Below are 23,629 nucleotides of genomic sequence, written 5' to 3'. Positions count from 1 at the left end.
CGTCCTTCTCAGGGTAAACACAAATGTCCCAGGATTTGACTGCCACTTTTGTCTGTTATTTTGGAGTGAGAAAGTTGGCAATCCTAGTGAGGTGTCTGTCAGTAAGTCAGCTCCTGTACTTAGATTTAATAATTTTCATCTGTGAAAATGCAATTCCACATAGATAAGTTGACCCAAAGTAGGCACTGACTTTTAGTGGTATAAAAACAAGCGCACACCGTGCATTGCTCGGCCCCATCAGTAGTAATTGCCACCAGTTTATGAATGGGGATGGCATTTTCACGGACATTTTTTAAAAACTCATTGTAAATATCCTCACCTCTCGTTCTTTCCTTTAATTGCAAAAAGAGTGAGGAAGTCCTCCTTTGTTGTAAAATCTCGGAAAGCCATTCTGACAAATACAACAAGCTGAGCTGTTTGCATTACATCCAGGGATTCATCGAACTGTAGTGAAAAATATTCATCTCCTCTGACTGTGACTCTACCTTCCTTGTCACTGTTGCAGGGCCAAGCAGTACATTACGTATTGCGGTTGTGATGCCGTTTTTGTTTTTAAAGTCATTAAAACAGTCTCTGCGGTAATGGCTATTGCTTCCTTGAATAAATCGCCATCTGTAAAAGGCTTCTTGTGTTCAGCCAAACGGTGACTTACACGAAATGATGCTTCAATAGCAGCCTTATTTTGAGCAGCATGTTTTGTGGAAAACGATTGCTGGGCCTTTCACCCTGATTTCAGCTCAACTTTCCAGGCACGAATTGCGCTCTTTGCGGGGTAGGTGTCTTTAAATTCCTGGTGGTTGGTGTTGCGGTGCCGCTCCAGATTCCCTCTTTTAGTCAGTGCTTGTGTTTGGTGGCACAACATACAGACAGACACCAACAGAATCAACAAACTCATTCGTAAGTCCAGTGATGTTGTGGGGACGAAACTGGACTCTCTCACTGTGGTGTCTGAAAAGAGGATGCTGTCTAAGTTGCATGCCATCTTGGTCAATGTCGCCCATCCACTACATAATGTACTGGGTGGGCACAGGAGTACATTCAGCCAGAGACTCATTCCACCGAGATGCAACACAGAGCGTCATAGGAAGTCATTCCTGCCTGTGGCCATCAAACTTTACAACTCCTCCCTTGGAGGGTCAGACACCCTGAGCCAATAGACTGATCCTGGACTTATTTCATTATTTACTGGCATAATTTACATATTACTATTTAACTATTTATGGTTCTATTACTATTTATTATTTATGAGCAACTGTAATGAAAACCAATTTCCCCCGGGATTAATAAAGTATGACTATGACTATACATACACAGTTATCTTTCACTAAGGTAAATAGAAATTCCTCTTCCCATTCTGGATGGAACTTGTATGTTTTCACCTTCTTTCGTGGAGCCTCCGCTATGCTATCATGAGCGATTGCGTCACCTCTGATCTGAGCCAACATTTACGTGCCAGGCGGCACCTAATTAATTAGCTTGTTTATTTCGGCCTTTTCTCTTAAAGATGTGCTGTGTGCATCCTGACTACCGCTGCACCACTACACGCTTCGCGGCCCGGAGGTTGGGGACCACTGCTGTATATTGATGTTTGCGACAGTCTGTACTCTTATCTAATCTGATTCGTCACTTTGATGCAGCACAGGCTACGCTGAAAATTCGGTGCATGGCGGGGGAACTACACACATACGCACTGGGCAGAAAGAATGGAACTAAACCTCCGCAACCCGGAAACAATCTCTCTTTACAAACAGCTTTTTAGCGAAAATATTGCTATATTACCATTATCCTAATTAGTATTACTTACTTTTATAATGCTCACATTACAACAGTATTTGTGTATTTATTTTTGATTTTTCTTTGGGATTTACTGGGAAAGTCTCAAAGATCAACCGGTTGGTGACCCCTACTCCAGAGAATCCATCAGGTCCTGGGGATTTCCCAGAATGCAATTCTCGAATAGCCTGAGCCATTTCCTCCTGGGAAATAGGTTAATCCAGTTGCCTATGATCATCCATCGAAAGATTATTAATACTTAATTGATCTAAAAAAATCATTCATTGCAATATTATCATTAAGAGTCAGAGCTATACAATTTGGAATAAAATTCGCTAAAAGTGTCATTAATTTCAAAGTGGTCAGTTGTCATGCCCCCATTAATTTTACATATTTCTTTAATTTGCCGCTTGGCTATAAATGGCTTCAATTGAATAGCCAGTAGCTTACCAGTTTTATCTCCGTGAATATAAAATTGACATCTATCTTTTAAAAGCTGGCTTTCAATTGGATACGTTAAAAGATCATATTTAGTTTTGGTTTCAATACGTCTCATTTCAGGATCGAGTACTTTGCAGTGGCTTTGAAGTCGGTGAGTGATATGCTCGACCAAGCTTAGGCTCAGAAGTGAATAAAACAGGGAGTTGCTGCTTCAGAAAGTTTGCAAAGAACTTCGTAGGGTCAGCACCTTCAATTGATTCTTCAAGGCCCAGAATTCGCAAATTATTTCTCCTGTTACTATTTTCTAGATTGATAATCCTTTTCATCAATTTTTCATTGGATAAAGATAACTCCTTGCAGAGTTTAATTGTATCTTCAACATCCTCTTCAAGTGTCAAGAGCTTTGCAGTATTTTCCTGAATTCGATTCTCATGCTCAGTTTGTTGGATTGTATCCAATTTGCCATTAAGTCGTTGAAACTCCTCAGAAAATTCCGATTTTTGCCGTCTAAGGAAGTCACTGATTGAACCCTAAGTGATTGAGGATTCATCTTCTGTTGCCCTTTCTTTTGCAGAAGCTTTCCCCCCACCCATAGTAGGGCAGTATTAAAGTATTATAATAAGGTTTCAAAAAAAAAAAAAAAAAAAAAAAACACAAAAAAACTGGTAGGAGACAATAAAGTAAATAGGGTAGGAGCAATCTAAAACGATGTTACTCCACCAGCTGCCAACAGGGCTCGCCTACTTATGTTTTAAAGTGTATATAAATTCAGATTTCCTTATCTTCAAACTAGTGATATAATAACTGGGTCCAGTACTTGTTCATTATGGCCAGTGGTTATTCAACAAAATGAAATTATTGCAAGCATATGTAGCGCTATACAATATGGATAGCAATATAGATGTATCTGATTTTAAAGAAATCGGCTTATGGACATTTCTCAGGAACAGAATCGTTCTGTAACCTGGGGACCGCCTGTAGATGCTCTAAGTCAGCAATTCAGAACATGGAATTAATTTTTAACATTCTTCTAAAAAAATGTTATGACTTATCAGGATCCTTTACTCATCTTTTGCTTTTAGCAGATAAATTTCTGGAGCAATGCTTGAATTTGCTGTACTAATTGAGAAGACAGACTCGCTTGCAGAGTAAGGAACTTTATCCAAAAGGTGAGGGGGAGGGGGAAGAAATGGATAAATTATGAAGGTTGATCACATCCTGCCAGTTTGCCAGAACTAGTCACCTATCCTGTCACACTTTTTGGGTTGGGGTAGTGAACAAAATTGTCGCTGTTTAATAGGAGATACCAGAAAAACAACCATCATTGTAATTTGAGAAACTGAAGCACAAGATTGCACCACTTTACTTATGGCAAGACATGCATTGTTAGGTACTTGCATGAACCAATCAACTAAATTTTAATTAGTCTACCATTCAGAATGTGCCATGTTTGACCTATGAATGGTGTTCTGCAGATGCATATTATATTCTTCATAAAGAGAAAGGGGCAGTTTTGTGCTCACAATATTCCCAATTTCAGTTCACCAAGTGTAACCAAATGTCACTCAGAAGATCAGATGAGAAGCAGTGGAAAATAGTTCAAGGGAGAAGCTCATGTGCAAATACATGCCAAGCACTCAAGGAAGAACATGCTATATCAGGGCATTGCAAATCATTAGGATGCACTGATACTTGATTGTAAGTCAACGACAATCCCAGAAGTGACCGAAATAAAAGCTGGCACATAAAAAAAAATAGCATATTCCAATTATCACTTCTCACAGTGGATTCCAAAATGTAGGAGTGTAGAATGTACTTACTTGGGAGTGGTCTTGGTCAGACTGGATTTGACTCGTGCTGATAAAGAGCTGGATGAAGGAGTCTTGCCAATCATTTGGTGCTCGGGGGTGGTTAGTGGTCCAAGCATGCTTACTAAGGAAGAAAAATCTAAATTAGGAGATTCAAGCAAAAATGACACCCCAATGTGATAACTGTCAGCAGAAGCTTGAATTGAATTTAGGAGTTTTTTTTGTTAAATTACCTTTCCTTGGAATTTTGATCATCTTGGGTTTCATTAAAACCAAGATCTGCTCAGAAGTAACCTTTATACCCTTTATAAATAAAATTAGTTAACAGCAAAACCAGACTCCAGGTATGTTCTATTTCTGCTGGTTCTTTAACCTGTTATGGGGTACGTAACACTACAGACTAAGCTAGCTTCATCACTGGACATGCCCATTTCTAGTTATTATCATTGGGGAGGTAGTACAAGAGCCTGAAGATCCAAAATGATTTAGGAACAGCTTCTTCCTCTCCATCATCAGATTTCTGAATAGTCCATGACTGTTATTCCTTTTTTCTTGCACTATTTTGGAATTTATAATTTATGTCTTTGCAATATACTGCTGCCAGAAAACAAATTTCACATAAGACAGTTATAACAAACTTGATTCTGATGTTAAAGTGCTTGCCAACTTGTATCTTTACATCTATTGCGATGGTTTCATTAGTTCATTTACCCATGTAACTATTGACTTTATATGACAAAATGAGCCAGAATAGTTCAACTGAAGTAGGCAGAGGGCAAAATTTAGGAGTGATAACCAAGACTTGTTCTCCATGTTAAAATTCTGCAGTGGCCTCTCGTAGTTAAGAATTCACAGCTACTCAAAATATCTACAAGTAAACATTATCTCTGTACTTATTCTCATCCAGCGTGAATTCCTGACAGCCCCCATCTCTCCCTCAATGATGGCAATGAGCTCCTTTTTACTCGGCACTAGGACATACCATCTTTAATTACCAACACAATTAACTTAAGATTACATACAAATTAGAATATGATACACCCCACAATGTATTTACAATCCTATCACAAAATAAAAGTATCCATATTAAATACAGCATAAAAACATACACATATTGTGTCTATGCTACTGGTCAATCTATCCTGTCCATTCCATTACACCATTCTCCTCAGGATCCCAGGTAGTGAATACCAGACCATAAACCACTCCAAAAGCTTTCATTTACAAATCCAACAATTCTATTTGCTTTACTAATCACTTCCTTAACTGGATCTTGTACTTTGAAGGATTTATGTACACATACCCCTGCTGTCCCAACATACTCTTCAGTAGCGCTCCTTGTTTTTTCTGCCAAAGTTTTCCACTTTATAAACACAGAAGATTCTGCAGAAGCTGGTGGAACTCAGCAGGTCAGGCAGCATAATGAAGAGGAATAAACAGTTGACATTCAAGGTCAAGACCCTTCATAAAGACTGGAAAGACAGTGGGCAGAAGTCAGAAGAAGGTGGCAGGGGGAGGGGAAGGACTACAAGATGGCAGGTGATAGGGGAGACCAAGTGAGGGCAAAGGAAGATGAATTAAGCTGAGAGAGATAAGTGGAAGAGATAAGGGCAATAGAAGGAATCTGATAGGAGAGGACGTTGGACTATGTTAGAAAGGGAAGGGGGAGGGGCACCAACAGGAGGTGATCAGCAGGTGAAGAGAGGAGTAGGATTAAGAGGAAACCAGAATGGGTAATGGAATAAGAAGGAAGGATGAATGTTGAAAGTTAGAGAAATTGTTGTTCATGCCATCATGTTAGAGGCTACCCAGACAGAATATGAAGTGTCGCTCTTCCAACCTGAGTGCGGATTCATCATGGCAGTGGAGGAGGCCATGAACCAACATGTCAGAATAGGAGTGGCAGGTCAAATTGAAATGGGTGGCTGCCAGGAAATCCCACCTTTTGCGGCAGACAGAGCGAAAGTGCTTGACGAGGCAGTCCCTCAATCTATGTCAGGTCTCACCAATGTAGAGCAAGCTGCACAAGATACAGTAAATCAGTAAATGAACCTGTTGAAGTGTTGCCTCACCTGGAAGGATTGTTTGGGGCCCTGAATGGTGGTGAAGTGGGGGGGGGGGGGGGGGAGGAGAGAGGAGAAAGAGAGGAAAGAGTATCACCTGTCATGCTTACAGGGATAAGTGTCAGGAGGGAGATCAGTGGGGAAGGATGAGTGGACAAGTGAGTCACAGTGCTCTTTTACAGAAAGTGAAAATGGGGAGGAGGGAGAAGGGAAAAACGTGTTTAGTGGCAGAATCCTGTTGGAGATGGCAGAAGTTACAGTGAACAGAAGTTACAGTGAACGATATGCTGGTTACGGAAGCTTGTGGGGTGGTAGATAAGGCCCTCACCCACATATCTTCCGTTTCCCGCATATCTGCCCTCATCCCATCCTTGTTATGGCAGGAGGAGGATGGGACGAGGGCAGAGAAGCGGGAAGTGGAAGAGATGTGGGTGAGGGCAGCATTGATGGTGATGAAAGGGAAACCCCGATCTTTGAAGGAGAACACCTCAGATGTTCCAGAATGGAAAGCCTTATCCTGAGAACGGATACAGTGGAAATGGACAAACAGAGAAAAAAAACAAATAGCAGTTTTACAATGACAGGGTGAGGAGAGATATAGTTAAGATAACTGAGTCAGTAGGTTTATAAACAATATCAGTAGATAGTTTGTCCCCAGAGATGTCTTGGCTCTTCTAATTATTAAAATAAACCAGTGCATCTCTGGACCTTATCTTTAAAAGAGAAGCAATGCAAAATCTATAGATTTTTCTTTAATACTGAAGAAATCAATTTACCAAGTAACTAATGATCACTTAATTGACAGTAAACAAAAATGCATTTAAAAGATTTTGACTTGTAACTTGCTGCCAGATGCCAATCATAACAGGAAAACCTCAGGTTAACATGGCAACATGTTAAGCTTGTCAGACTTGTCACTTTGTAAGTCCCCAATATTGGTGAACAGCCCAGTTCATTTTTGAGAGTGTAACAACATCTTCAAACTACATTGGCCATGGTATGTTCTTTGAATTACGCCAGATCATTTATATCCAGTTAAATATTCAGTAAATAATTTCAACCATAAGATACACAGACAGAGTAGAAAACCATTCTATCAATCAAAGTAAACATTAAGTGGTACCTTTCACTTCAGGGGTGCTATAAGCATTGGAATTTTCAATTATGTGATTTGGATGCACATTCCCCTGTTCCACCATTGTAAACTGGCTCCAGTACTCCATTGGCAAAGATAGCAAACGCTCAACCACCTAACCATGGGGGAAAAGAAAATGTTTTTGATTAGCCAAGTTCTTAAAAAGACGCACAACAGCGTCTGCTTGGTATAATTTTACTTGCAAACTTTGTGGCAATGAATAATTATCATTAACATAAAACTGCATCCTGGTCAAAAGATTGAGTTTGAGTAATACTCAATTAGCCCACTGCAAAATGGCTAACGTTCCCAACAAGGGTGATAAAGATCAGTATTACTCCCAAAAATGTTGCGTGTAACACAATATACAAAGTGGCAATGTCAAATAGATTTCCAACAGGAAGAACCAGAATCCCTTACAGTCTGTGCTTTCGGTGATTAAGTTATAAGGTATTGGAGAGATTGCAGTAGACAGAAAGAATTTCAAATTCAGCTCACAAGCAGCTTTGGGCAAGAACCAAGTTCAAAGACGAAATAACCCATTTATTTCACTCTTTCTCAACTTTTGTTAAAATTCGTGACAATTTACGGTACCTTTGGTTGTTGCTTGGTTTCTTGCAGCATTGACATAGGAGATGGATCAGGTGTCGAGAAACCAACAATTGTTGGGCCAAAGACCTTGGCAAGGTTGGCTATGTCCATCTTGCAGTTTGGACTATGAGCTACTCTAAAAGAGAAAAAGAGATTGGGTCTTCAATCATGCGTGAACTTAAAGTTTGGCTACTTTCTAGAAACGCTTAGCTAATTATGATCTAATGAAATTCAGCCTTTTTTTAAAAAAATGAAACCACCTTAAAATTAAGTAGCCATTAAAGAAAAAGTTATAAAGTGCTTTAAAAATACATCAAACCCACAATTCAAAGCACTTTGAAGCTCTCTGTAGTTGTCGGGCTGTCTAAGATCAGTGCATGTCTGTGAGGAGGAGGCATGAGGGCCAGTCCGTTGGCTGGTCTGGGGGTTGATACCGAAGATTGAAGCCCCATTGGTAGTTGAAGTCATAGCCCCATGACTGAAGCCAGGAGGCCCAGAGGCCTGCCCATGTGTGTGGATGGGAGGAAGATGAGAAAGAGGAAAGGGACTTGTTTTGATGGCTGTTGTGTTCTGTGTTGTTCTGCCCAACATTGTGGGCATGCTATGTTGGCATCAGAATGTGGGGTAACACTTGTGGGCTGCTCCCAGCACATCCTTAGGTGTGTTGATTGTTAATGCAAATGATGCCTTTCACTACGTTTCAATGTATATATGATAAAGAAATGCAAATCTTAATCTAAACAAGCACAACTGAAGTTCTAATATGCAAAAAAAAAATCAAAATTACAAACTACTTGGACAAGTTGCCCAGAACTATGAAACAAGTAGGTTTATAACTACCTACCTCCATCCAGAATCACAATACCCAACTGAAAAAGGACACCAGGAGTTCAATTGATTTACTTTGTGGATTTTAGATTATAAGTGCTGGCTACATTTAAGTGAGCTTGGCTAGCTCTTGTTTACTTAATACTAAAAGCAGATTGGCTATGCACTTAACTTCAAGTCCATGAAAGCAAGAAACCAGAACACTTGGAAACTAGACTTGCTCCCAAACAGATGGCACCATTTACCACAGCAAAACAGGAACAAAGAGGAAAAAATATATATAGCCAAAATGAGAATTAGACACAGCTGATCAGGATTCTGACCTACAACACTTTAGTAATCCACCCACTCACTGGCAGGCTAAGGCAAAAAGCCAGAGTCAATATCCTGAACAGACCTAAAGCCCAAACATACCTTTGCAGGTGGATTATCAGAAATGCCAAAGTATCCCTGTTGGGCTGTGGCAGCTCACTAATTGTCTGGTACATTGCGGCAATGCTATTATCTTCATCAGGGATTTCTGTAGGATGAGATAACATTCGTGAAATAACTTTTGGGCATAGGTCAGTCAAAGCTATCAAACTTCGGTTAGAAAAATGAATTACATTTACAACTCCCAAGACAGAACACATGCAGTTTCAATCTGTATTGCATAATTTCAACCCATCACCCCTTCAAAAGAAGAGAAGCGCAATGATGTACATCACCATTTAGGATAAAATGTTCAATTTTAGGTGGGCCAAATAATCACGTATTTGGAAATAGTTCAGAAAACGTGTAACTCAGGTGGCTGTTAGTTGCATTGAGTTGTTCTACGATCTTAGCAATTTACTTGCAAATGTTTCATCACTATGTGAGGAGACACCATTAGTGCACTGTTGAATGTAGTGTATCCTCTGAATGTGTTCTTAATACACTACTATATTAAACAAGTCCAATGTGGTCTACAAAATCCAATGCAGGGACTGCAGCAACTATTACACCGGCCAAACTGTAAGAAAACTATCCACAAGGATCCATGAACATCAACTGGATGTAAAGCGGCAGGACCAACTCTCCCTAGTCTCTACCCACGAAGATCAAGAGGGGCACAAATTTGACTGGGTATCAGTGAAAGTTATGATGCAAGTGAACACGCAGCATGCAAAGATAATTCCTGGAAGTGTGGTTTTCTGATAAAATATGTAAAAGGTTAACACGGTCAGTTGAACGATAGCAGCCTGTTTTTCCTGTAAGAAACTGCTGACGATCAACAGATGTGCTAAGCCATGCTGAGCCATATTTCTTCTTGGAGTTAGACAGTGTTTCAAAGTCCCTGTCTCCTTGTGCAGTCATGCACATAGATAAGACCGCTCCAGCCTGTTCTGTGTATGTGAGCCATTCTACCTATTCTGTAATTTGTTTCTTGGTACTGTCATGCACATAGGTAAGTCTGGCTCCAGCCTGTTTTGTGGGGGTGGGGGGGTGGGGGTATCTGAATGACTATATCTATTCTGTAAGAGGAACTGGCAGTTAGTTGGTGGACCGAGCAGGAACAGTCACTAACTGTTCCTGTTTGAGCGACTAACTGAAGTGCCCCGGAGGTTTTGAATAAAGAGTTTGTACTTATATGGTCTCTGAGTGACTTTATCCAGATTCGACTTCCACATTTCCACGAACAATTCTGTAAACACATAAACCTCAATCCTATTTATGAGCCAATGCGGGCAAAAGCCAATGGTGACGAGAGGGTGTACAGGAGTGAGATATGACAACTAGTGGAATGGTGCCGCAGCAACAACCTGGCATTCAACATCAGTGAGACATAAGAGCTGATTGTGGATTTCAGGAAGGGTAAGACGAAGGAACAGATACCAATCCTCATTGAGGGATCAGAAGTGGAGAGAGCGAGCAGCTTCAAGTTCCTGGGTATCAAGATCTCTGAGGATCTAACCTGGTCCCAACATATCAATGTAGTTATAAAGAAGGCAAGACAGCGGCTATACTTTATTAGGAGTTTGAAGCGGTTTGGCATGTCAACAAATACACTCAAAAACTTCCTATAGATGTACCGTGGAGAGCATTCTGACAGGCTGCATCACTGTCTGGTATGGAGGGCTACTGCACAGGACCGAAAGAAGCTGCAGAAGGTTGTAAATCTAGTCAGCTCTATTGTGGGTAGTAGCCTACAAAGTACCCAGGACATCTTTAGGGAGTGGTGTCTCAGAAAGGCAGCGTCCATTATTAAGGACCTCCAGCACCCAGGTCATGCCCTTTTCACACTGTTACCATCAGGTAAGAGGTACAGAAGCCTGAAGGCACACACTCAGCGATTCAGGAACAGCTTCTTCTCCTCTGCCATCCGATTCCTAAATGGACATTGAAGCTTTGGACACTACCTCACTTTTTAAAAAAAATATACAGTATTTCTGGTTTTGCACATTTTATAATAATCTATTCAATATACGTAATTGATTTACTTATTATTTATTTATTCTCTGCTAGATTACACATTGCATTGAACTGCTGCTGCTAAGTTAATAAATTTCACGTCACATGCCAGTGATAATAAACCTGATTCTGAAAAGTCCAGATGACAGCGCACACAGTTCACCACACAGCCAACCAGCAATGACATTTCCTCCCCACATCACAACTGAGTTTCTGAAATGACAACCAATCAGCTGATTGAAAAGTATATAAAGGCCATGCATTCAGAGGACACACTACATTGACTCAACCTAATAATCATGTGTTTCCCTGAATATAATGAGCAAGGTTGCTTTAAAAGCGTACTTGAAGATATTTGAAACAAATGCCTAGATAGCAGGAAAAAGTGTCAGAGATGAGCTTCAAGAAAATGATCAACTACTTTCTAATCTAACATTCTCATACCCAATGTTAAATCACAAAAGGTGTTGTTTTATTGGCATGATTTCAACTAAACAGAAACCTAATTTGACTTTTTAAAAACTAGAAATGGAAGTTTTACATTCATTCTCTCATCCATCCCACTCCAATCAGTCATCACTGTCAGTTATGTCTTATCTCCTCTTCTGGAGTGTGATCTCAGAAGCGGAAGCTAAACTTTGGGTAGCCTGATAAAAGGCTGTTCAACACACCTCTCCCCCATGACAAAACATGATCTAGCCATCTGACACACAGAAGGCACCACACATAGAGATGCTTCGCAGCAACATCAGGAACTCAACTGGTTGGTATCCCTATGTTAATCCAAAAGGGTCAAGACTAATTTGAGCCATGCAAGTTACCATAAGCAAGATTTGACACTATCGACCTGACTTCCAACCCAGGAAGTTGTTTGGAACAGAAGTCTCATTTCTTTGGATTTACTGATTTGTTTCCCTCAGTTTATATAACTATAATTATTAAGGAACCAATAAGGGGCCAGACCTCACTAACAGCGATAACAAGAAAAAGCTTCTATTGGAACATCCAGTACACATCTTTGAAATTCACAATAGTCGGATTGTTCACTATCTATACCGAGGTAAATCTATACAGTATTCAACACAAGGCTGTTCAATTCTCAACAATATAACTAAAGATCTACTAACCTGCTGCCTTCACAAATGCCGAATACAGTTTGAAAGTGATAAGGGGCTCCTTCAAATTCCTTAGAAAGTCCTTCAGAAGCCCACAGACAGCATGAATGTCATCCACTTTACTGAGTAGGGGCAAATTCTTCCCTCTCAGGAACTTCTCCTTCAGCTCTTTCACTGTGCGATCACACCCAGAGATTCTGTATAGACCAGTCTGAAGGAGACAACAATTAGACGTACTTTGTATTGAAACTTAATGCATCATAATTTCAAACTAAATATTTCTTGGAAGTCATTAACACACCTTTCAAATGATGTAATGATCTGACATATGGCCCAACTAACAGTCAGATGTAACAGATTGTCAATAGTCTCAAATGGAGTGAGGAGCCCTGGCATCCTACAAGCCTGTGATGCAGGCAATGTAGTTTTGAAAAGTGCCAACTGCTCATTAGTCAAGCAGTATGCCCCTTCAAGGTGGCAACCCATTACAACATGGTGTCCATGGGTTTGGCTTGCAGCTTAACCCAATTTCCAAAGTCCGATCAATGCAAGACGTGAGACAATTTGCTGAAAGGGCTCAAGTAGCAGAAGAGCTTCTCCAGACCTAACAAAATAACCTGGTCTTTTGCTGCTCTGATTTGTACATCACTCAGAGCTTGAATTCTTCAATCTTATAAACAAGTCTTGCACACAAGTGCTTTGGAAATTTAATACCTGTGTAATAAAATTAAGCTAGAGAAATACAGAAATCTTTGCAGATAAAAAGTAATCTTACCTCAGACAAGCCTCTCTGCTCAATTTCATTGACACAAAGTACCACAATAGAAGGGATCATAGGTGATGTTTGAGAGATGTAATCAGCCAACACTCCCTAAAAGCAACACAAATTCAATGCATAATCTTTCAAAATGGCCTGAAAATTTAGATAAGCTAGGTTATTTGTACTATTGAGCCACATTTACCATAATTGAAACAGAACGGAACACTTAATTGTTCCACTATCTAGTACGTCTTTGGACACAGGAGGAGACCAGAGCACCCAAAAGAAACACATGCAGTCACAGAGAGAACATACAACCTCCTTACAGGTAGTGCCGGAATTGAACTCCAACGCCCTGACCTGTGATAGCGTCGCACTAACCATGTTACCGTGATGCAAAAATAAGGCCATTCAGCTCATCGAGTGGTTCCCAGCAGAGCAATCCCATCAGCCCCATCCTCCATTCTTTTACACACCACTTCCCTCATGTGACCACCAACTCACCTGTTTGTCAACACGGAGTAATTTACAACCGTCAATTAAAGCACCAGTGATGTTGGAGTACACTTAATTGTTAATTAGACCACTATATTGCAAATTGCTGTTCACCTTTGTATTGAGACTAAGTTGGACAAAATGGGTTCTATACAACTTTATCCTATTGGACATTTTGACTTCAAATTGTGCATTTTGGTTGAAACCTAGATTATCATAAATCTCACCTCTCCAATTCTTACAGGTGTTCCTGACATGGTTGGGATGCAGGGGAGTGGACAGCGATCTCTGCACTCTGGGTGAGATACAACTCTGCAGTCTCGACATTTCAGGGCCAACTTCCCAAACTTGACCCTTTTTCCACAAGGAACACACGACTCAGGCTTGATCACCTACAGAAATAGAGAAACAGGTTGGTACTTAGAACACTGCAGTGCTGGAAAGGGCATGGGACACTATATTTAAGGTCACTGTACCACATAAGTGCATGCCCATTTTCATCTGTATTGCTATATCATGGGAGACTTAACCCAGACTGAGCACAAATGCCTCCCAGTGACCTCGCCAAAGAAACATGGGTAAAGGCCTGTGATAATGAAGAACCTGTGCTACTTTAAATGAGGCTTAAAGAGATTGGAAATGGAAACACTGCTCTCATCTAGGAAGTTACTTAAGGATAGATACTTTCTTCAACTTGTGTGGACACTGTAACACCATCAAGGACTTTTCACTGCTTCCCGAACAACACACCATGGGTCACCAGTGATCTAAAGGCTCTTCTCAACCACAAAAATAGCCTTTAGATCAGGAGACAGGGAGGAACTGAAAAGTGTGCAGGAGCTAAAGGAGAAGATCAAGGTGGCTAGAGAGGAATACAGGAGAGAGCTGGAGGACAAGCTTGGGCAGAGTAGCACACGGGAGGTGTGGTGAGGCATGAAGAACATCACTAGCTTCAATCAGCCCAGCTGTAGAGCCTCAGAATGCAGCTGTGAATGGGCTAGTGAGTTAAACCAATTCTTCAATAGGTTTGACAATTGCCCTCCTGTTCGTACTCCCTTCAGCACACCAGTCCAGATGCAGAGGTACTCAGTGCTCCCCCAGCACCAATGCCACCCCTCCTCTCCCCTCCAATTCAACATATGAATGAACAAAACAGGCTACCACTGTCTACATCCCTTCCTTGCCCTGCACATACGAACTGCTATCACCCTGATCTTCACCTCCCATCAGCTTCCCAGTCATCATGGACTCTCCTTCACTACTGAGCAGGTGAGAAGGGCTCTGGAGAAATTCAGACGTGGCAAAGCATTGGGACCGGTTGGTGTGAACCCAAAGGTCCTAAAGGAGTGTGCTGAGCAGTTGTTTGGAGTTCTCCAGCACACCTTCAATCTGAAGCTCAGTCTGGAAAGGGTCCCGACTGTGTGGAAATCATGCGTGGTCCCAGTACCCAAGAAGGGCCAACCAAAAGTCTTGAATGACCACAGTCCAGTGGCCCTGACCTCACACATCATGAAGACCATAGAGGCGCTGGCCCTGGCTCACCTCTGACCCCTGGTCAGATCAGCCCTCGATCCCTTACAGTTTGCCAAACAGGAGCACATTGGAGTCTACTATGCTGTCATCTACCAGCTGAACAGTACCTACTTCCATTTGGATAAGCAGGGAAGTACTGTGAGGATTATGTTTTTTTAATTTCTAAAGTGCCTTCAATACCATACAGCCCTCATTGTTGGGGGAAAAGCTCTGTTCAATATAGATTGGCATTTCCATTGTCTCTGTTCAATACAGATTGACACTTCCATTGTATCCTGGATAATGGACTAACTAACTGGCAGACCACAGTATGTGTGGCTTCAGAGCTCTGTGTCAGACATAGCTATAAACAGCACTGGGCAACAAGAGACTGCATTGGCTCCGTTCTTTTTTACTCTGTATACCTCAGATTTTAGGTACAACACTGAGTCAGTTCATCTGCAGAAATTCTCTGATGACTCAGCAACAGTCGGGTACATAAAGGGAGGATGGGAGGTTGAATACAGGGTCCTGGTGGAGGACTTTGTCAAATGGTACAAGCTGAATCATCTGCAGCTCAACATCAGTAAGACAAAGGAGATGGTGATGGACTTTAGGAAGACTAAGCCTGCAATGTTCCCTGTAACTGTTGATGGTGAGGACCTACAAGTACCCGGGGATGCACCTGGATGACGAATTTGAGTGGAGCACCAACACAGAGGCTGTGTACAAGGGCCAGTCACCTCTATTTCATGAGGAGACTGAGGTCCTTTAGAGTATGCAGGCTTCTCCTTCACATGTTCTACCAGCCTGTCGTCACCAGTACAATCTTCTATGTGGTGGTGTGTTGGGGCAATGGCATCAACACGGGTGATGCCAACAGGCTCAATAAACTGATCAGAAAGGCTTGCTCTGTTATCAGAGTCAAACTAGAGACACTGGAGGCTGTGGTACAACAAAGGACCCTACGGAAAATCCTGGCAATTCTGGACAATGTTTCTCACCCTCTGCATGCCACCTTGGGTGAAAAGAGCAGCTCTATAATGAGTCAAGCTATAGCTGGGAAAGTGATGACCCCCTCCTGTTAGGCTGTTTGTGGTAATTTATTTTTTTTTATTCTTTCTTACTTCTCTTCTAATATTTGTATATCTGTGCACTTGTAATGCTACTGTGACACTAATCTCCTTTGTGATCAATAAAGTATCTATAATTTTAAGATCTCAATAAAAACATCCTTGTGTAAAAAAATAAACTGAAGTCAACAGTTCCTGCACAGCAAAGAAAATTAACCAAAAATGTCAATACATAAAAATGAAGTAGAAATTAGAAATACCGTCTTGGAAACAAACTCATGAGTTCTTGTTCCTCCATTAGTCTGAGGTGTACCACACTGATCATATCCGCTGGTAGTTGATGGCGTGGTAGAAGGAGTGTCTGAAATGGCATCAAGTTCCTGTCCCTTCAGATTTGCTGTGGGAAAGAAATTGGACAGGTAATGCAAATTCACCATCACTGTACATCTGGAAAAGGAGTAGAACTAAAGCTTACAATCATACCCTATTAAGATTCTAATACCTACCTACAGATATCAAAATTTCCAGGTGATTTTATAGACCACTTGATAATTCAATTTTAAGCAACTAATAAAGTTCCGCAAAATCATAACACACACAATGCCAATTTTGACTCTAATATTAATTACCCTATGTCATCAAGAAGTCATTCTAACAAATTCCCAGCTGGGAGCAAGAACATGTCATTGTTCCAGTATTCAGTTGTTCCTACAAACATAACAGTAAGCAGCAACATGGCAAAATTATCTGTTATTGTGCAGAGCTTTGGGGAGTGTGGCAAGAAGAGAAATAATAGGTAAGCGTGGTACAATTACCAAACCTATATAAAGGCATACTGAAAAACAGCAAACGGGAAACACTGATCTTTCTCAAGTATGACAATTCACATCAGTGGAATATTTCTAGGTGTGTCAAACTCACATGAAAATGGAATGCAACAGAAAGGAAATGAGTGTTTTGTGCAAGCGAGCAGCAAGCAGATCCAACACAGCTGATGCACTCCCATGTTCGACTGGCTCCATCAAATTAAACTGAAACCTACTGAATGGGATTAATTTTATCAATTTACATGGCAACCTTTCAATTAAAGGACAATTCTGACCAGATTTATTGAACCACTTTTTAAAATTACTTGTAATGTAAAAAAAAAATCAATCCACGACTAAAACCAAGGATTTCGGCTTCCCCAAAAGTTCAACCGATTAAAAATGTGGTACAGGTCGACCTTCATTAATCTGACTACCTGTAATCTGGTCCTTCAATAATCCAGCACCGATTATGCTTGATGTGATCCTTCTGTAATTCGGCATTTTCACTAATCCGGCACTCCTCAGGTCCCAATGGTGCCGAATCAGTGAAGGTCGACCTGTAATTTGATTCAAAGGTAGTGAAAACACTCAAATCTAACAACTGGCCTGTGCAGAGTTTGCTGGGTTCATTGGGACAAAGCAATGGTTCCGATTGTCCGAAGCAGCACATATCCTAAATTAAGGGGTAAAAAGTGTCTATTATTCCCTTTTCTGATGTACATTGCACCAACCTACTGACCACCATGCCTCAACCATCACTTACAATTGGGAGGGTACACACTTCAGGAGAATTGGGCAAAAACAATGCTTTCTTATTTTCATTGTGATCTTGCCCTATCCAAGGTTATTCTAAAAAGAAAAGCAGCCACCTGGTTAAATCCAGTTCAAGCCATATCCATATCATGCTTAGAAGGTGGAGAACAGGGTTTCTAATAGTAATATGAAATCAGAAAAGGCCAAGACACAATTATAGAAAGCATCCAGCTTATCCAACAATGCTAAGCTCCCAAAATACCTGCAAGAAATAAAACTATGAAACACTTCACACCCTCACAACTAAAAATTGTTCTCAGGAACATAGTTTTCCAGTTGTAAGCATAAAGCTGTGCCTCAAGCATTTTGTTAATGGGATTTACCTGTTCGACGTCTACTTCTCGTCCAGTATGGCACAGTCTCAATTGTGGAAACTGCCTCAATTGGTCCGCCATTATTAGGCAATGTCAGGGTTGTTCTAGCCACAATAGAATCGTTTGCCTGAAAAGATCACCAAACCAATCACCTTCTTGACAGATATTTTTACCTACAAAAATATCATCTTTCTTTATCCTCGGTCCTCTTCCTACCCACATTACCCATTTTGGAAACAGCAAAGCACTTTACTTTAGTAAGCTTTTGGGATTCACTCCATTTTTTAAACAAACAGTGTTTCAAGAACTTGATTCTGAGGTTTAGATTTAATTAAACTTGTTAGGGCAGTCATTCATTCGAATCCTTACAGTTAGCTAGAAACAGAAATGGCCAAGTTCTCATTGGCATGCAAAAGAATAAAAAATTTAAACTGCAGCTTCAAGATGACATGCCCATTGGGGGTAGGGTGGGATATTATGTGAAAAATAATCTCTCTTTTCAATTTTTCTTTCAAAAACCCAATTGCAGAAAAACAATCATTTTACAGTAAAAGGAACAGCAATAAAAATGCAAGTTGTGAAAATGAAAACAAAATTTTTCACCAAAGTTTATTTGCAGTTCAGAACAATGCAATGCTCAGATTTAAAAAAACTTAGAACTTGGTGGTGCAGGGAGCTGGACAGACTTCTCAACAGTAGGTTAAAGCACTGAAACAAGTCCCAAGTGTGGTAATTTATGGAGTCTGGAACTTTTTTTTTTTTAATGTAGACTGCACAAGGTTATGGTGAACATCTGTCTTGCCCATAGACCAAAATCAATTCTGATGGCCAATCATCCAAGTGAAAATGAACAACCATTGACCAGTCAGTGATGAAACCACTTCAGTGACAGGAAAATTGAACACCCAATTTATTCAGCAAAACTAATAATAGACTGTATAATTAATCTTTTAAAGTGATTGTTAGCAACATTTAACTTAGCTTATTACAAAAATTTAAGGTGATGCTCTACATTTATGCTTTCTGGACAACTGATGGAAATCAATATATTGCCTTAAGTGAACATAAGAGTTGAATTTGCATAATCCTTCAGTTACGGTCAAGCAAGCTTTTAAAACAGGGCCCACATTAATCAATGATAACTAAAATAATTTAACTAGACTTTGTCTGATTCAAAGGAGTCAGCATTGCTTTGTGCATGGGAAGTCATGCTTGACAAAAGTTGTAGAGTTCATAGAAACATAGAAAACCTACAGTACGATACAGGCCCTTTGGCCTACAAAGCTGTGCCAAACATGCCCTTACCTTAGAAATTACCTACAGTTACCCATAGCCCTCTATTTTTCTGAGCTTCATGTACCGGTCCAGGAGTCTCTTAAAAGACCCTATCGTATTCGCCTCCACCACCATTGCCGGCAGTCCATTCCATGCACTCACTACTCTCTATGTAAAAAACTTACCCCTGACATCTCCTCTGTACCTACTGCCAAGCACCTTAAAACTGTGCCCTCTCGTGCTAACCACTCCAGCCCTGGGAAAAAGCCTCTGACTATCCACACAATTAATGCCTCTCATCATCTTATACACCTCTATCAGGTCACCTCTCATCCTCCGTCGCTCCAAGGAGAAAAGGCTGAGTTCACTCAACCTATCCTCATAAGGCATGCTCCCCAATCCAGGCAACATCCTTGTAAATCTCCTCTGCACCCTTTCTATGGTTTCCACATCCTTCCTATAGTGAGGCGACCAGAACTGAGCACAGTACTCCAAGTGGGGTCTGGCCACGGTCCTATATAGCTGCAACATTACCTCTCGGCTCCTAAACTCAATCCCATGATTGATGAAGGTCAATGCACTGTATGCTTTCTTAACCAGAGTCAATCTGTGCAGCAGCTTTGAGTGTCCTATGGACTCGTACCCCAAGATCCCTCTGATCCTCCACACTGCCAAGAGTCTTACCATTAATACTATATTCTGCCATCATACTTGACCTACCAAAACAAACCACCTCACAGTTATCTGGGTTGAGCTCCATCTGCCACCTCTTAGCCCAGTTTTGCATCCTATCAATGTCCCACTGTAACTTCAGCCCTCCACACTATCCACAACACCCCCAACCTTTGTGTCATCAGCAAACTTACTAACCCATCCCTCCACTTCCTCATCCAGGTCATTTATAAAAATCACGAAGAGCAGGGGGTCCTAGAACAGATCCCTGAAGCACACCACTGGTCACTGACCTCCATGCAGAATATGACCTGTCTACAACCAATCTTTGCCTTCTGTGGGCCAGCCAATTCTGGAAAAACAAAGCAATGTCCCCTTAGATCCCATGCCTCCTTATTTTTTCAATAAGCCTTGCATGGGGTACCTTGTCAAATGCCTTGCTGAAATCCATATACACTACATCTACTGCTCTACCTTCACCAATGTGTTTACTCACATCTTCAAAAAATTCAATCAGGCTTGTAAGGCACTGCCTGCCTTTGACAAAGCCATGCTGATTATTCTTAATCATATTGTGCCTCCCCAAATGTTCATAAATCCTGCCTCTCAGGATCTTCTCCATCAACTTACCGACCACTGAAGTAAGACTCACTGGTCTATAATTTCCTGGGCTATCTCTACTCCCATTCTTGAATAAGGGAACAATATCTGCAACCCTCTAATCCTCCAAAACCTTTCCCGTCCCCATTGATGATGCAAAGATCATCACCAGATGTTCAGCAATCTCCTCCCCTCACCTCCCACAGTAGCCTGGGGTACATCTCGCACAGTCCCAGCGACTTATCCAACTTGAGGATCTTTAAGGAAGTAACAATAATGATAGAAGAGCGCAAAGCTGTGGATGTTTTCTATTTGGACTTTAGCAAGGCCTTAGACAAGTTCCCATACGATTGGCTGGTCAGGAAAGCAAGGTCGCATGGAACTCAGGAGAGCTGGTTAGGTGAATTCAAAATTGGCTTAAAGGCAGGAAGCAGAGGCTGATGGTTGAAGGCTATTTCTCTGAATGGAGGCCAGTGACTAGTGGTGTGCAGTGTTTGGACCCACAGTAATCATTAATATAAATGATTTGGATACAAGTCTTGATCAGCAAGCTTCCAGATGACATGAATATAGGAGATGCTATTGATAGTGAAGGTGGTTATTGTAAATTACAGGGGGATCTAGATCAGTTTGTAAAGTGGGCTAAAGAGGGGCAAATGGATTGCAATAGAGATAAGTGAGAGGTGATGCACTTTGCAAAATTAAACCAGAGTAGAAGTAATACCATGAATACACTAGGGAGTGTAATGGAACAGAGGAACATAGGTATACAAGTTTAGTTTGTTGAAAGCAGTGTCACAGGTAGACAGCAGTGAGAAACATGTAGCACACCGGACTTCAGTCAGTATTGAGTATAGAAATTGGGACATTATGTTTCAGTTGTACAAGTCATTGGCGAGGATGCACTTGGAGTATTGTGTAGTTTTGGTCAACTTGTTATAGGAAAGATGCAGTTAAATTGGAAAGAGTGCAGAAAAGATTTACAAGGATGTTGCTAGGACTAGAGGGCTTGAGTTATAGGGAGAGATTGGCCTGGCTAAGTCTTTCTCCCTTAGAATGTAGGAGAATGATGGACAATCTTATAGAGATGTTTATAAAATTATGAGGGGTACAGATAAGGTGGATGGAAAGTCTTTTCCCCAGGGTCAACGAGTACAAAATGATGGGGCATTGATTTAGGGTGACCGAGGCAAGATTTAAAAAGGGACCTGAGGTGCAACTTTTTCATTGCAGAGGGTGATGACTTATGAAAAGTGCTGTCAGAGGAAGTGGTTGATATTATCATTCAGAAAACCTGGACAGGTGCATGGAGTGGTGAGGCTTAGAAGAATATGGGCTGATATGGGACGAGCTGGGTTATCACTGAGGTCAACATGGATTCATTGTATCCATGCTGTATTGCTCTAAGACTCCATCTGCAGTGAATGCAATTATAAATGTCCAGGCTAAAACCCAAGATTTCCAAATTGATTTCTCTAATAAATATTATCCTTTCGTCATGTTTTTCATGCTGCTTTTGTTACTGACAAGCAACAATGAAAATCAATCCTTGTATCCTTACAAATTTGACACCTTTCTCTGTCAAACTCCATTATTAATCCCCTCCCTCCTTTCAATCAAGCAGTTGGATAACTTCTATTTTGATATTGACAATTGTCACATATCGTCTTGGTCATTAACGCCCACCTTTTCAGTTGATCGTGACCGTTTAGCTGGTCCTGGCTGGCCATCAACAAGAACTCTGGAAGAACGCTGGAAAGAATACAATGGTAAGCAGGTACAATGTTCTTTATACATAGCCACACTTGATTGATTAACCAGTAAATAACCTGGTACACTGCAACACTGCTTTACTTTAGCATAATATGAAGAAGCCTTTTCAGATAAATTAAAATGGCATAATGTTTTACAGCTTTGAGTGAACGTAAATGCCAGATTAGTTTTTAATTCAGATATAAACAAAGTCTCAATTTAGTGTTAACCAGAAATCCATTACCTAAGGCAAAACCAGCTTATAACAAAATATCACAGAGAAAATGCAAAAGAATGGAATGAAAGTGAAATTCATTAGATTCAACATGACAGATAACACGACTCTGAAGAGCCTCAATCAAGAACTTCACAAGTTATGAGTTCATATTATTTTTAAACTGATGTGCTTATGATACTAATTTCTAAAGAAATGTGCAGCATTTAAACAATTACATGATGTGTAAGGTGAAGTCTTTAATTTATTTAAACAGAAGGAATGCATGAGAGGACTTACCATACTTTTAACTTAAATTTAATTAGACTGATATTCTTCTGTTGATGCCTCTGTACCCATTGTTTATAGACGATTACTAATTCTACAGAGCTGAGCATAACAAGGTGAAAGAAAGTGTGAAGCTTACTCTTTTCTCTCTTTTCTTTAACTTGACAGTCTTAACAATGGAGGAATCCCAGTCCTGCATTAAAAAGAAAATAATTTTATCTCGTCAAAAAGCTGAAAAAAAATCCATCTTAACACATTTATGAAAGGCTTGCCAATTATGTTTTTCAAAACAAAATACAAATACCAAGCTAGTAAATTAGTTCTCATGCTTCAATGCCAATCATGCATCACAGATTGCATGATTGGCATAAGAGCACCAGAACAATGTTCACACAAGGTCAAGTGTAAGTGCCCTTTACCTCAGAATGGACTCAAACCCAGTTATATTAGACATTCATATCCTCTTTAAATATAGGCCGCCCATGCTACATACCCTGATGTATTAAGCCAGCTGATGATTGTTAAGCCAAGTCAGATTGTTCTGATTTTCCTACTTTCTTGGTGGACAGTGATAAGCATAAATTTGCTGCCTACCAACACTGGAGAATAATTCAATGTGGAAATTCAGCCAGATTTCGTATTCTACCAGCCTGCAGCAGTGCACGTTAGATCTCTGACATGCCATGTCTTTATTATGAGTTATGACACAAGCAACGTTAGCATACTGCAAGCACATTAATCAGGTCATGGCACCATCTTTTATTGGTACTAATGACAGCCCTCAATAAATTCCGCAGCTTGTTTCAATATTTAGATTCAAAGCAGCAATTTAATCATGATTTTAATAATATCTATTCAACACTATGTG

At 40.5% G+C, this 23,629-nt stretch overlaps 1 protein-coding gene across 2 annotated transcripts in view; it reads right to left on the bottom strand.

Annotated features, from left to right (window-relative positions):
- The window catches only part of racgap1 (Rac GTPase activating protein 1), a 62,103-nt gene that overhangs the window by 16,897 nt on the left and 21,577 nt on the right, over nt 1-23,629 (bottom strand). The window contains exons 6-17 of one of the 2 annotated variants that reach the window (XM_072249252.1): nt 22,901-22,954; nt 22,194-22,259; nt 17,970-18,087; nt 17,268-17,390; nt 16,285-16,421; nt 13,667-13,831; nt 12,960-13,055; nt 12,197-12,395; nt 9,054-9,159; nt 7,815-7,947; nt 7,209-7,335; nt 4,035-4,146 (exon numbers count right to left, since the gene is read on the bottom strand). In XM_072249252.1, the coding sequence (XP_072105353.1) occupies nt 4,035-4,146; nt 7,209-7,335; nt 7,815-7,947; nt 9,054-9,159; nt 12,197-12,395; nt 12,960-13,055; nt 13,667-13,831; nt 16,285-16,421; nt 17,268-17,390; nt 17,970-18,087; nt 22,194-22,259; nt 22,901-22,954 (1,436 nt within the window). The remainder of the gene's footprint in view (nt 1-4,034; nt 4,147-7,208; nt 7,336-7,814; nt 7,948-9,053; nt 9,160-12,196; nt 12,396-12,959; nt 13,056-13,666; nt 13,832-16,284; nt 16,422-17,267; nt 17,391-17,969; nt 18,088-22,193; nt 22,260-22,900; nt 22,955-23,629) is intronic. The other variant, XM_072249253.1, reaches the window with a different exon arrangement.

This window comes from Mobula birostris, chromosome X, assembly GCF_030028105.1.
Source record: "Mobula birostris isolate sMobBir1 chromosome X, sMobBir1.hap1, whole genome shotgun sequence".
Taxonomy (NCBI): domain Eukaryota; kingdom Metazoa; phylum Chordata; class Chondrichthyes; order Myliobatiformes; family Myliobatidae; genus Mobula; species Mobula birostris.
This window is presented reverse-complemented; position numbering and strand designations above follow the sequence as displayed.